At 36.2% G+C, this 12,721-nt stretch overlaps 1 protein-coding gene across 4 annotated transcripts in view; it reads right to left on the reverse strand.

Annotated features, from left to right (window-relative positions):
- Nucleotides 1–12,721, reverse strand: part of cadm2b (cell adhesion molecule 2b) — a 237,318-nt gene that overhangs the window by 17,524 nt on the left and 207,073 nt on the right. For all 4 annotated transcript variants that reach the window (XM_082181224.1, XM_082181223.1, XM_082181225.1 and 1 more), the window contains 3 exons: nt 8,525–8,686; nt 7,625–7,715; nt 6,299–6,477 (listed from right to left, as the gene is read on the reverse strand). In XM_082181224.1, coding sequence (XP_082037350.1) covers nt 6,299–6,477; nt 7,625–7,715; nt 8,525–8,686 — 432 coding nt within the window. The remainder of the gene's footprint in view (nt 1–6,298; nt 6,478–7,624; nt 7,716–8,524; nt 8,687–12,721) is intronic.

A 12,721-nucleotide genomic window follows, 5' to 3' on the forward strand; every position in this document is an offset into this window, starting at 1 on the left:
ATTCACTGGATGGTGTGTTTCGTGTCATCTGGTGGACTTTTGCTGACAAATAAACATGAATTCCTCAGTCCAGGTAACATGGAGAACTAGTAAACATTGTTTATTTACCTATACTACCGACATTACAACAATCAATGTCTCTCTGACGCACCCACCGCTAGCCTAGCCTAGCTTAGCACAAAGACTGGAGGTGAATGGCTCCAGCTAGCATACTGCTCCCAATAAGTGACAAAATAACGCCAACATTTTCCTATTTACATGCTGTGATTTGTATAGTCACAGCGTGTACAAATAACAAGGTCATATGAGACACAGCCATCTTCTAACCGTATACATACTGGGAATATATTCTCACTGCTACTTCAGCGGAGTGATTTACTCCAATTCTGAGCGAACTCTCTGCTCCTCACCACGGGCTTCTCAAGTGCTGTGAGCAAATCACTCCGCCCAAGTAGCAGTGCTTCGCCTTCTGAGAATATAGTTCCCAGTATGTATACGGTTAGAAGATGGCTGTGTCTCATGTGACCTTGTTATTTGTACACGCTGTGACTATACAAATCACAACATGTAAATAGGAAAATGTTAGCGTTATTTTGTCACTTACTGGGTGCAGTATGCTAGCTGGAGCCGTTTACCTCCAGTCTTTGTGCTAAGCTAGGCTAGCGATGGGTGCGTCAGACAGAGTTACGGCACGCACGGAGATGAGAAGGGTATGTATGGACTTATCTAACTCTGGGGGATACGGTGAATAAACTAAATTCCCAAAAAGTCGGCGTGTTCCTTTAAGAGAAGTTGCGCTATAGCTTGAGCTGTGAGGTTAATCTGTATAACAACGCAGATATGCTTATGTGCGTCTTTAGAGAGCGTCATGTGTTTGCTGAAAGCAATGAACAACTGTAAAAAAGGTTATATGGAAAGCCCTTATATGGGATTTGGGTGTATTTTTTGCAAATGACTAACCTCTGGCACACGGTCGCTCATTAGAATACTCCAAATTCATTTATATCAGAACAAGGTTAAGAATTCATGTGCATATGCACATTATGTGAATTAGGTGGACCATTAATCCACGCAATAACTAGTGAATGAGACCCAACGTTGCTTGTCCCCATGTACTTGTTCGTTCACACTGGAGAATCTGCCCTTCGATTTACTGAAACAGAGCTTATGTGTGATTAGAAAGACCTTTTATCTCTCACCTCTTTGACAGTCTGACAACCAGAATTTCATCGGCGGCTAGCTTTTTCCCCCTCAACACTGGAGCCAAAAACCTTTTAGTCCAATTTGTACAATAAGGAAAAAAAGAAAGTCTGATGTAAAAAGGTGGAGGTGACGTGAAGTGGCAGCGAGAGAGATGGAAGAGAGGAAAAGATCAACATTCCCGCTATAGTTCAAACGCTGTGTGACTGTTCACGGCTCATTTCTGCTGCAGGCTGAGTGTGTTTCCCCCAGGGTTTCTGATGTGGGTGAAACTTACGAATCCTGACAAGAACGTGTCTGGGGCTTATTTCACCTCGAAAGAAGCACGAAATGATATTTTGTTTAAAGAACATTAAGCCTGTTTTTAGCGTTGTTGATGGAGATTTCGCACACGTGCCCCTGGTGGCCATTGAGGGTAGCACAAGTTACAAAATATACACAAGTTTGGGGTCAGTAATTTTCTTCGAAAAGTAGTCTCTTAAGCTCAGTAAAAATTGTAATATTGTGAAATATTACATATATATTACAATTTAAAGGGGGGGACGTGAACCAGCTCCAAATATAACATCGCGTGTTGTCATCCCGAGACTATGGTAATTACCACATGGCGTGAATGCAGTAATATGAAGAAGAAACATTTCTTATTACTATTAACGTTTTTAAAAAGTTGTGCTGCTTACTGTTGTTGTGGAAACCGTGATCAAATTTTTTTCTCAGGATTCTTTGATGAATAGAAAGTTCAAAAGAACGGCATTTATTTGAAACAGAAATCTTTTGTAACATTATAAATGTCTTTACTGCCACTTTTGGTCAAATTAATGCATCTTTGCTGAAAAAAGTATAATTTTTTTCATACTGACCCCAAATTTTCTACCTCTAGTTTAAATGTTCATGTTTACTTTTTGGTGCACCTCAGGTAAAAAGAGTAGATTATATTTATATTCATTTATGCAGATACTGTATTGTTGTGAAGCACATAGCCTGTCATCTTGTCTTCTTTCTGTAGAAAGGCACTTTATTTACTTCTACTATTTTAGCTTGTACTTCTCTGAAAGCCCATATGCGTACATTCACAGCATATTTGACATATTTAAAATATAAGTTTCTAGAGGTAGTCTCTTTTTGGGTCAGTCTGTGGAGGTTTCTGACTAACTTATTTAATTTTGCATTAACTTTGTTTTTCTTTCTTTTGATTTCTGTGTGAAATATGACCTGGATTTGCCCCATTTGCCTTATTCAACAGATCACCATGTCCAAAACTATGCAAAAACAGCTCTATATACATGTTTATTTTCTATTTTTCTTGTTGGTCAAGGCTCCTCTTCTGGTTCTCTAATGTTTAATGCATCAGAAACGTGACCACTTGCTAGTTTCCTCAGCCTGAACTGTAAACGCGGGCTGCTTTGATCAGTCTCTGGCCACCCACGCCCCTTCCTTTAACATGTCTCCCGAACAGATTACAGATAAATAATTAGCTCTTTAAATAACACCTAAGACTGAAGAGGAGGAAAAAGTTAAAAGAAGTATAAGCACAACTCAGCAGTTTCAAGCTATTTGGCAAGTATTTCGTTTAGGGTCAAACTGCCTCACAAGTGCCTCTGGAAGCATTTCATCTCTTGCAGGACGCACTTCTGAAAAGACATCAATTTTATGGATGTTTGCACGCTTTTCAGAGCAAGTAAACGAAACTCTTTTTCATCTGGTCAATGGTTTTAAATGAGAGGGGGTTGGTAGCGAACACATGCTGATTATAGAAAGCAAGCAATAAATATTTTACAGTTCCAAGCAAGCGCTGGATTAAACCCATGAGACATAAAAGCTGAAGCTCATTTTAAAGTCAGAGGAGAACTCAGGGCTCAGAGCAGCCAGAGGGAGTCTCGTCTCCTCAGACCTTCTGCTGGGTACAATTAGACTATACATTACACCTGCAGGAGAGATGTCACAGGTCTCTCAACGGCTCAATAACACTCGCATATAGGAGCGTGCGGACCAATACATGGATTTTCACATCTAGAGGAGCAATTGGATTGTCTGTGGACACTGCTGTTTTCTAGCTCATGCTTGTCTTTCTAGAAAATGTCTACTGCTGCTGACCTGACATGAATATATGCTGGTTTCAGTTTTGTCTTTTGGGCTTTTTGATATTCATTTATACAACAGGATGGTCAAGAGAGTGTTTTGTGGGTATAGTGAATATATGCCACAGCTCTGATGACTACAGTATATATAGAGCTACACTGTCAAAAGGATCAGATAACTGGGGTAAGTTTTACAAGAAAATACTCAATTTCTATTTCTGAGTGGAAATTGTTTCTACATGAGATTTTAGTCAGTGTACCCAAATGGATGTATTTGTTAATCTTATCTTACCATCTATTCATATCCCTCTCCCCACCTGCCCCTACATTGGGCATAACTTGCAAAACTAATATAATACTACTTTGTCCATTTCTTTTATTTATTTAATAGAATTTATTGCAACAAAACTGTAAAACTCTGTTGCGAATGTGTATATTTAAATACACAGTTGCACTGGCTCAAACCAATGGTGTGAGTTTGGGGGCGGGGCTAACAGTTTCTCCGACCAATGGCAGTTGGGTTGAAGGTGTATTAGGAGTCCTGATTGATAATCCTATTAGTACAAAAATGATACATGTTACAGTTTTAAATCTAGACATTCAGAACAGAGGTACTAAATGGTACTTATATTAAAAAAATAATAGTATTGTTTTGGTTTAGTGTAAAATGTATTGTAGTTTCAATCAATTATTTGCTTATTGTGAAAAAGTAGGCCTACACTTTAGCATACTTTTAGAAAGAGTACATATTATAGAAACAATATACTTAAAAATAAATATATACTTAGCCTAAGTGCAAACTGAATGTAATGTTTCTGTCCAATTAATTGCATGTTAACTGTAATTAAATGAAAATGCATTATAATTAAAATTTATATTAAATGCAATTAGCTGAAATGTATAATGATTTTTTTGACTCTCTTAAGGACTTAAATACATCTTTATATGTAATTTCATAAATATTTCTATTATCTTTGAAATATGTTTAAAGTGTTCTGCTGAATGTACTGAAATAAAATATTCCTTAATGTAATTTTTATCGAAACTTTGTATGTCATGTATTTAAATGTATTTATAATTACACATTTGTAATGATGAAGTTGCAATGTAGTACATTTAACAAATATTAACTTAAAATGTAACATTGAATAACACACTACAGTTAAAAATGATAAGTACTTTACAAATACTGTTAGTCAACACATCGAAATAAGTGCAACAAAAGATTATTAAAACGAAATTATTTAAAATTTACTTTAAAATACAACTTTTAATTTGACGACCACAAAGTGCACTTAACATAAAAAGTTAAGAAACAGTCATTAAAGTTGACTCTTTAAGTACACCCAAGTAGCCTTTTATTTCATTAATATTAAAATATCTACAAGTACAGTTTTTATTTTTAAAAATACACTAAAGGTTATTTTTTATTTATTTTTTTTGCACAAGGGTTAGTCAATAATACACTGCAGAAAATATATCAATAAGTTATAACAGATCATTTTTAAATTGCTTTTTTAAATGTTATACAAGATTAAACCTTTTTTAAGTTAGTTTAATGCAATTTAAGTTGAAATGACTTAAACATCCAAGTTGATTGTACTTAAATTTAAGGCAGCAACTTTTTCTACAGTCTAGTTGAGTGAAATCGGAATCATTAAATTCCTTATGATACTAATTTCTATTTCTATTTCTATAGTAAACAAACCTAAGTAATGTTAAATATCACAGCCCAATTTGCTATCCTACTTAACATAATCCTAAAATAACAAAATGTACCCTTTTTTCATTCATTTCCTTTCCTAAACACCAGACATTCACATTTCTATCTGTCCTTGGAAAAATAAAGTGTACCTACCAGCAGACACATAAATAAATGTAAATTAAAACGGTAACTGGAGATGAATAGAGACTGTGTGATTTCAACTGACATTTATTGCCACTTGGCAGTCGTACCATTAGCAAATTAGGTTCATTCGAGAGCCGAGTCGGACAACTCATCCTGAGACGAAGGGCTTAATAAATATCACTCGGGTGAAGTCAGACATCTAGATGAATTAGAGGCAGAGGTAATGAGTTGTGAATGAGATTCTGCCTCTCTCTCTCTCTACACCTGTCTGTTTCTTGCTTCCTCTTATTTCTTTTAACCTGCAGGTCAAGGTTTGACTGGTTATCCTTTACTAGTAAATGATGTAACTAAAAGTGTTATTTTCCATTGACAACCATTCAAAAGTAGCTGTGCAAATAAGTTTAATAATATATATATATATATATATATATATATATATTTTTTTTTTTGGCTAGCATGTCGGTAATACATCTTTATGCTAGCAAATAACTTTCTCCAGGTATTATAGATCTTCTTGGTTTAACCCGATTCAGTTGTAGAGCTTCTACACTAGTGAAGATATTTATTTTGTGTGTCTTGTTAATGTGGCCAAATAAATCTAGGGCAATGGAAAGGCATGGAGAGTTGTGGGCTCAACTTTCAAAAGGCGTCCGTCCATAAAGGACCCTCCTGTTGTGACAAATCCCATGTCTTTGCTTTTAGAACAAATAAATGCGTACCTTCCAAATGATTTCTCTCAAAGTTTGCTGTTGGGCCTATTAAAAAGCGATGCTACAAATCCGTCTCTGTCCCAGGCGCTCTATATCTTCCTTCCAATTTTAGCTTGACAAATGTTATCCGCATTAGTACTGGACCCTTAATTGTGTGTTCTTCTATTGCTTTACTTCCTGTTTTGGAAAACCAACTTATCATTTCTGGCTCCGTTCCACTTTGGTGGCAAATACTGCAGCCACCAGCAGTTTCTGCTGTATACCCCCAACACACAAAAACACTGGTAAACTAGGCCAGGAGGAGTTCATTGAGTGCGTATGTGTGTTTTGATGCAGATTACGATGGATATTAACATAAACTTTCACAAATAAAATAAATAATGAGAACATAACATGAGAATATAAAATAAACTTATGGATTTATTGCCCTTCAGATGTTATGTTGAGCCAGAAGTACTTACCATACACATACAGTGTAAATTCATCCCTGTTGGTGCCGAGGATGTTGCTGGCCTCACAGCGGTATGTGCCGTTGTCTGTTTTGTTCAGTGTGGTAATGATTAGATCTCTACCCTCCACGATCATTCGTTCAACATCAGGAAGCTCACCTCCATCTTTCGTCCAGAAAACTGGCTCAGGCCTAAAAACAACAGAATGATTTAGCATGAGGCTTTAGATTTATCTATGTAAAGATCGAGAACTGTGACACTTGTCCGTCATGGAAATGAAACTGCATGACAAGTGGGTGTCAGTTGAGCTTCTTGTATGGAAGTAAAATAATGCCAAATGTTTTTGAAACAAAAAAAGCCTGTTGAATTGCACTACTTGACAGTAAATTCAACATTGACATCCAGGAACTGCAGGAAAAGCAGTAGATTACCGAGCATAATCTCAATCTGCTGTTAGTCGACATCACCAGATGCCTGACCAACATGAGTTGGTTTTATGACTGGTGGTTGGTTATATTCATAGCTTAAATATTGCCATGCTGAATTTCAGCCCATAAAAATACAATGCATTAAAATGCAAGCATGGTTAATGCAATGCATATTTTTTTCAAGTAGTGCAATTCTACAGGCTTTTTTGTTTCAAAAACATTTGCCATTATTTTACTTCCATAATCTTGTTGCATTTCAAACACCAAGAAACTCCATGCTTTCCATATGGATTTAATTTGAAATCGGGACATACAGTAGTGTCAGAAAATGTCCTGCTTTGCTAGTTTATGTAGATTTTTTTCTCCCTCGTGTACAGGAAAAGGTACACTACACTGGATTTCTTATTTCATTTTTTGTTAGGAATGAATTATTGAGTACATAAAAAGAAAAATCTGTGTTCAAGTTCCTTTTGTTGCACTCAGTCAAGCTATTTTTTAACACAAGAATGCATCAATGTACTGTAAATGCCCCCCATTGTACTTCCATTGTAAATATATAACATGAAAAATTCTGAGCTCCTGTAATCTTTTTAGGCCATAGGTTTAGCAGGCTGGTGACAGAAAAGATTTTTCTCTCATTTTGTTATCATTTCCGCTCAAGGAACGTTTTACGTTTTTGTCCTCTACCTCAGAAAGGTCACACTAAAAGAGTTACAACTGTCTGTAGACGATTATATGACTCACTAAATCTCTCCCAAATATCACAATTTGATTTAGTATTATTGCTTTTTGTTCTTGGCATGCAAATAAGGGTCGCCTTGAGACGTGATGATTCTGCAAGTTCCACTTCATAAGACAAATCATATTCAAACAAAGTTCACATAGGTGATTAAAAGAAAGCTGCACTCACAGTGGGTTGCCTTTGGATACACACTCCAGTTTGAAGTACTGTCCTTCCTGAGGTACTATTACTGAGTGCACAATCTGAACCTGAGGAGGATCTGGATTGACAAAAAGCAAAACAAAACAACAACAAAAAAACAAAAAACAAAACAACAACAAAAAAACACAAACACGAGGCACAACAAAAACACAAAACACAAGACACAACAAAAACAAAAAACACAAAAGAAACCAAGACAAAAAACAAAACACAAGACACAAAATTAAACAAAACATGAGGAAACAAAAAATGAAAAATGAAACAACAAAAACACAAGACACAATGAAAACACAAAACAAAACAAACAAAACCACAAGACACAACAAAAACACAAAAGATAAAACAAAAACACAACACACAAAAAACGAAAACACAAAACGAAACAAAAACACGAGACACAACCAAAACAACAACAAAAACACAAGATAAAACCAAAACACGACACACACAAAGAAAATGAAAGAAAAACAAGACACAAAAAAACACAAAATGAAAAAAAAAAACAAGACAAAAAAAAAACATGATCCAAACAAAACCACAAAAAAAAAACTTTATTGTAAATATTATATACATATATATATACATTATACAATCAGATATCGTAAAATATAGCGTTCTGTCACACCACACCACTTTTTTTTTTTTTTAAATAGCTTGTTAATGGAAAAGTTACCCTATTTTGAAAACATGTTACTGAGCTACTGTTACACTACTCCAAATCATTGCTAATTTGCAGTTACTGTACACATAACACGGCTCTGCCACTCTTTAAACTGGTGCTGGCAGGCGTCCCGTTTTTAGATGATCTAATAGCAGTTTCGGTTAAACTAAAGTCAGGAGGGAAACTGATCCAAAAATATGACTCACAGTGGACCTCCAGCACTTCTGTGACCTGGTGCGGCATTGAGCCCAGAGATACGTGCTCCACCACGCAGGTGTACGCTGCTCCGTCGTCCTTCCTGTCCACCTTGAGGTGTACGCTACTCCTGACCGTGAAGGACCTCCCAGTGGCGTTTACCTCCTTCTGACCTGCCAAAACAGTCACAAGAAGACCTATCAAGCTACTGTTACATATACAGTACTCTATAGGTACATCATTTAGTATATCATGCATTATGATTATTAAGTGTTCTGTGATATTCAAGATGAGTCAGAGGCTTTTATATATATATATGAAGACCTCCGATGCAAAAGCCTCTAAAAGCCGCCTCTGTCAAAAATGAGATACTAATATTGAGTTAATGCTCTCCGCACATAGTTCATCAAATACTTTCAGTTCAAACTCACTAAATCCCAGCCTCAGCCCATTCAGAAATGCCGGTACTTGGGTAGAAACCTATACATAGGAGCCTGATCATTTTTTTTATATTAAACAAAACCTTTAGACGGACTTAGAGGCTTTTGCATCTGAAGTCTTTATATATATATATATATATATATATATATATATATATATATATATATATATATATAATACAGGTAGAAAGACATACAGGCTAAGCATACTGCATAATTTCTTATATAGACATCAGTTGACTGTTTATACAATATCACACAAGCAAGAAAGTTGCTGTTATAAATACTCAAAACATTTAGTTTAACAAGGTAATATTGAGTAACTTACATTTCAGACACAATAATGACAGTTACTTTATACTATATTTGCCCACAAACGAAAATAGTTTGAAATGAAATCAAAGCAAAATCAACGACATGTCTACAAGCAACACTGGTGATTATTTCCTGAATGTGAGACACTTGTTTCATTGAATGAATCAGTTGAGTGAATAATTAAATTACATCTCATTTTCATGTCTTATTACTATACACCCATTTATAAGTCATGTTGGATAAAAGTGTCTGCTAAATAAATAATTAAAAATTTAAATATCACTTATTTTGTTCCTGAATAAATCAGTGTTTTCAACAAATTAGCTGAATTAAATTTTCAGTGACTCATTCATAACAAAAGTCATTAGTTTCTGAACTAATCAATGTTTTTGAATGAATCGGTTGAGTAAATGATTTAATGACTCACTGAATAAACCACAGACTGGCTGTCTGGAGAGTGTAAACAACAACCCAAGTGACACAACGAGTGGTGAATCTGCACTTCCATTTAACAGCACAAGCTTTAATTAATATGATATTCTAATATCATCTAGCTTACTGCAAAGTGTCTCATACCAGCCACCAAGCGAAAGCACAGTGTTATACCAACTTTCAATAGACTCAAACATATTTTTAGTATGATTGTTTTGACCAAGTACAACAGTGCTGTGTTACCCACAATTTTGAATTGTCAAATAAAGTGACCTGTATGAGTAGTAATTTAGCACTTACAGCTATTTCATTAGAATGAAATAAAATAATGTGAATTTTAATGGTCAAACGTAACTGTAACAAAGTTCATGTTCAGGGAGGGAGGAGACGGGAACCTGCAAACGTTAAATGTAACTTTAAACAATATAAAGAAAGATGCGGCATATAAACATAATTAAAACAGCAACGTTAAATGGGGCAGTCATGGCCTAGTGGTTAGGGAGTTGGACTGGTAACCCAAAGGTTGCTGGTTCGATTCCAGAACCGGTGGGAAATGACTGAGGTGCCCATGAGCAAGGCACCTAACCCCTAATCGCTCCCCGGGCGCCATACAAAGGCTGCCCGCTGCTCTGGGTGTGTGTATCCACGTTTGCAGTGTGTGTGTGTTAACTACTCACTACTCTGCTCCTAATGTGTGTGCATTAACTTGGATGGCTTAAATGCAGAGGTCAAATTCCAAGTATGGGTTACCATACTTGGCTGTCACGTGTCACTTTCACTTTCACTTCACTTAAATGACCCAGGCCTGGACCTCTCGTCCTTCATTGTCGTCAATCCATGGGACTCGAGACCGGTGCGTCACGCAGGTGTCTCTCATTAGCATTCGCTTCACTGGCTCCACCCCGCTTCATACCACAGTGACATTAATAAAACTTGAATACATTAGCTCATCCATGAACATGATTTCTGTCCGAGTCCCTTTGGATTGCTTTCCATCGGCTGTGGAGGTGAAGACGACACCTCCCATGATTCCACGCTCATTCACGCCGTCATCAAGCTACGCCTTTGTTATTGTTTTGAATAGGCGACATCTGGCGGCGAAACTTACATACTGTGCCTTTAATCTTCAAACTTTGTGTTTATACATCAACAGCAATAGTTTTCGTTTGCAATCACACAGAAAAACCGCAATCCACCAATAGAAAGTACCCTAATATATAGCTCAAAACATTGTGCCTTTTAGCCTGGAATTTATTTGAAAGCCTGTGGAAATGTGAAGAAGAAAACATCATTTAGAGCTTGTAAAGAGTCCTTATAACGTCTTTGCGAGGAACAGCGCAGAGAGTGAGAATCAGCAACCAGATATAATAACACTTAAAGCCATGTCTGCGTTCTGTGAAAGCCCTGGATCAACAGCATCATGAATGGCTAAGTAAAACATCACCCTGGAGGATTGCCTCCAGCAAACATCTTACTAAACATATACATGTATGACCTGGCCCAGATAAAACGGACGAGTATCTCTCTTTCCCTAGATACGCAGACTCCGTAAAACATTCATAACATCTATGGTGTCCTTGGCTTTTTTTCCCCCATCCAAAATCCAGTGTTGTGCCTGAACGCGTTCATTGAACGATAGTTCATGAACTCGTTCATATTTTGGGCGAACGTGAACTGAACGTACTCTATTACTGCCTGATGAACGTTACTGTGAACTCGTTCATTCTGGTGTCTGTGAACGGCACGCTCTCTCAGTTTAACTTCGTTCAAAAGGGTGCAAGATTTCTATAGAAATGTATTTGTCCCGTTCGGAACCTCCGTTGTCCCGTTTATTGACGCTGATCTAACCACTGATGTATGACTGAATCTGATACAACAGCGGCACTTGATCACGACACCGGTCATCATCCAATCACAGTCCACACTCACGCGCATCAGAATAACAAACTCTAAATTAAGAATTAATTATTATTTTGGGACAAATCATTGTTTGATTTGCGCACAGAATCCTCCGCTGTCTGGTCGCTTCGATCCGGACTCGCGCTAACGGCAAATCCCTTTCACTGTCCGACTGGGTTTTGATTTCGGCAAATCAGTTTAACGAATTCAAACAACGTGATTATTGTGAGTCCAACATACATCCAGCCACGCAAGAAAGCATGAAATCGTCCTGAGGGAATAATATACTGATGTGATTTGCTGCCCAAGAAACATTTCTGATTATTATTAATGTAAAAAATATATATATATATATATATATATATATATATATATATATATATATCAGGATTCTTTGATGAATAAAAGGTTCAAAGTAAATTTATCAGAAATAAAAAAACGTAACATTATAAATGTACTTGCAGAATAAAAGTAGTCTATTCATATCTTTAATTTCTTTAAAAGTAGTGTTTATTACAAAAGCTTTCTATTTCAGATAAATGCTATTATTTTGAACTATGGTTTGTGTGTAATATGACTTTAATCAAAACAATGTGTTGTCTGAAAACCTTTTAAACACATACAAACCTGAAATGACATATAGGCCTACTGTGTTATGTTGGCCTAGCCTATAGCCTACAAATATTTTGAGTGTCCCTCATTTTCCTATAAAGAACCATGCACGATTGTCCCGCATTTGTTTAGTTGGCAACCCTACCCTCAATGCTATGTAAACCCTGGTTGGATAAGGATTTTAAAATTGGATATGAAGATGAAATCTGACGCATAGTTTCAGTGTTAAAACTGATAACATAATTGCTGTCTGTGGTTTTATATGGGCTGTGGCAATAATTTTGAAAAATAATAGCTTGCAGCAACATATGGAAAAAAATAACTGAACTAGTTCATTTTTTGGAACTGTGAAATTTAGTTCAAAATTTTGAAGTTTGAACTATGAACTGAACTAGTTCATTTTAAAATTTGTGAACTGAACTTTGAACTAGTTCATTTAGAAAGTGAACTTTCCCAACACTGCCAAAATCCATCCATGTTGTCTATACAAAACACTGATGGAACACTAAA

This window comes from Leuciscus leuciscus (assembly GCF_965113295.1).
Source record: "Leuciscus leuciscus genome assembly, chromosome: 9".
NCBI lineage: Eukaryota > Metazoa > Chordata > Actinopteri > Cypriniformes > Leuciscidae > Leuciscus > Leuciscus leuciscus.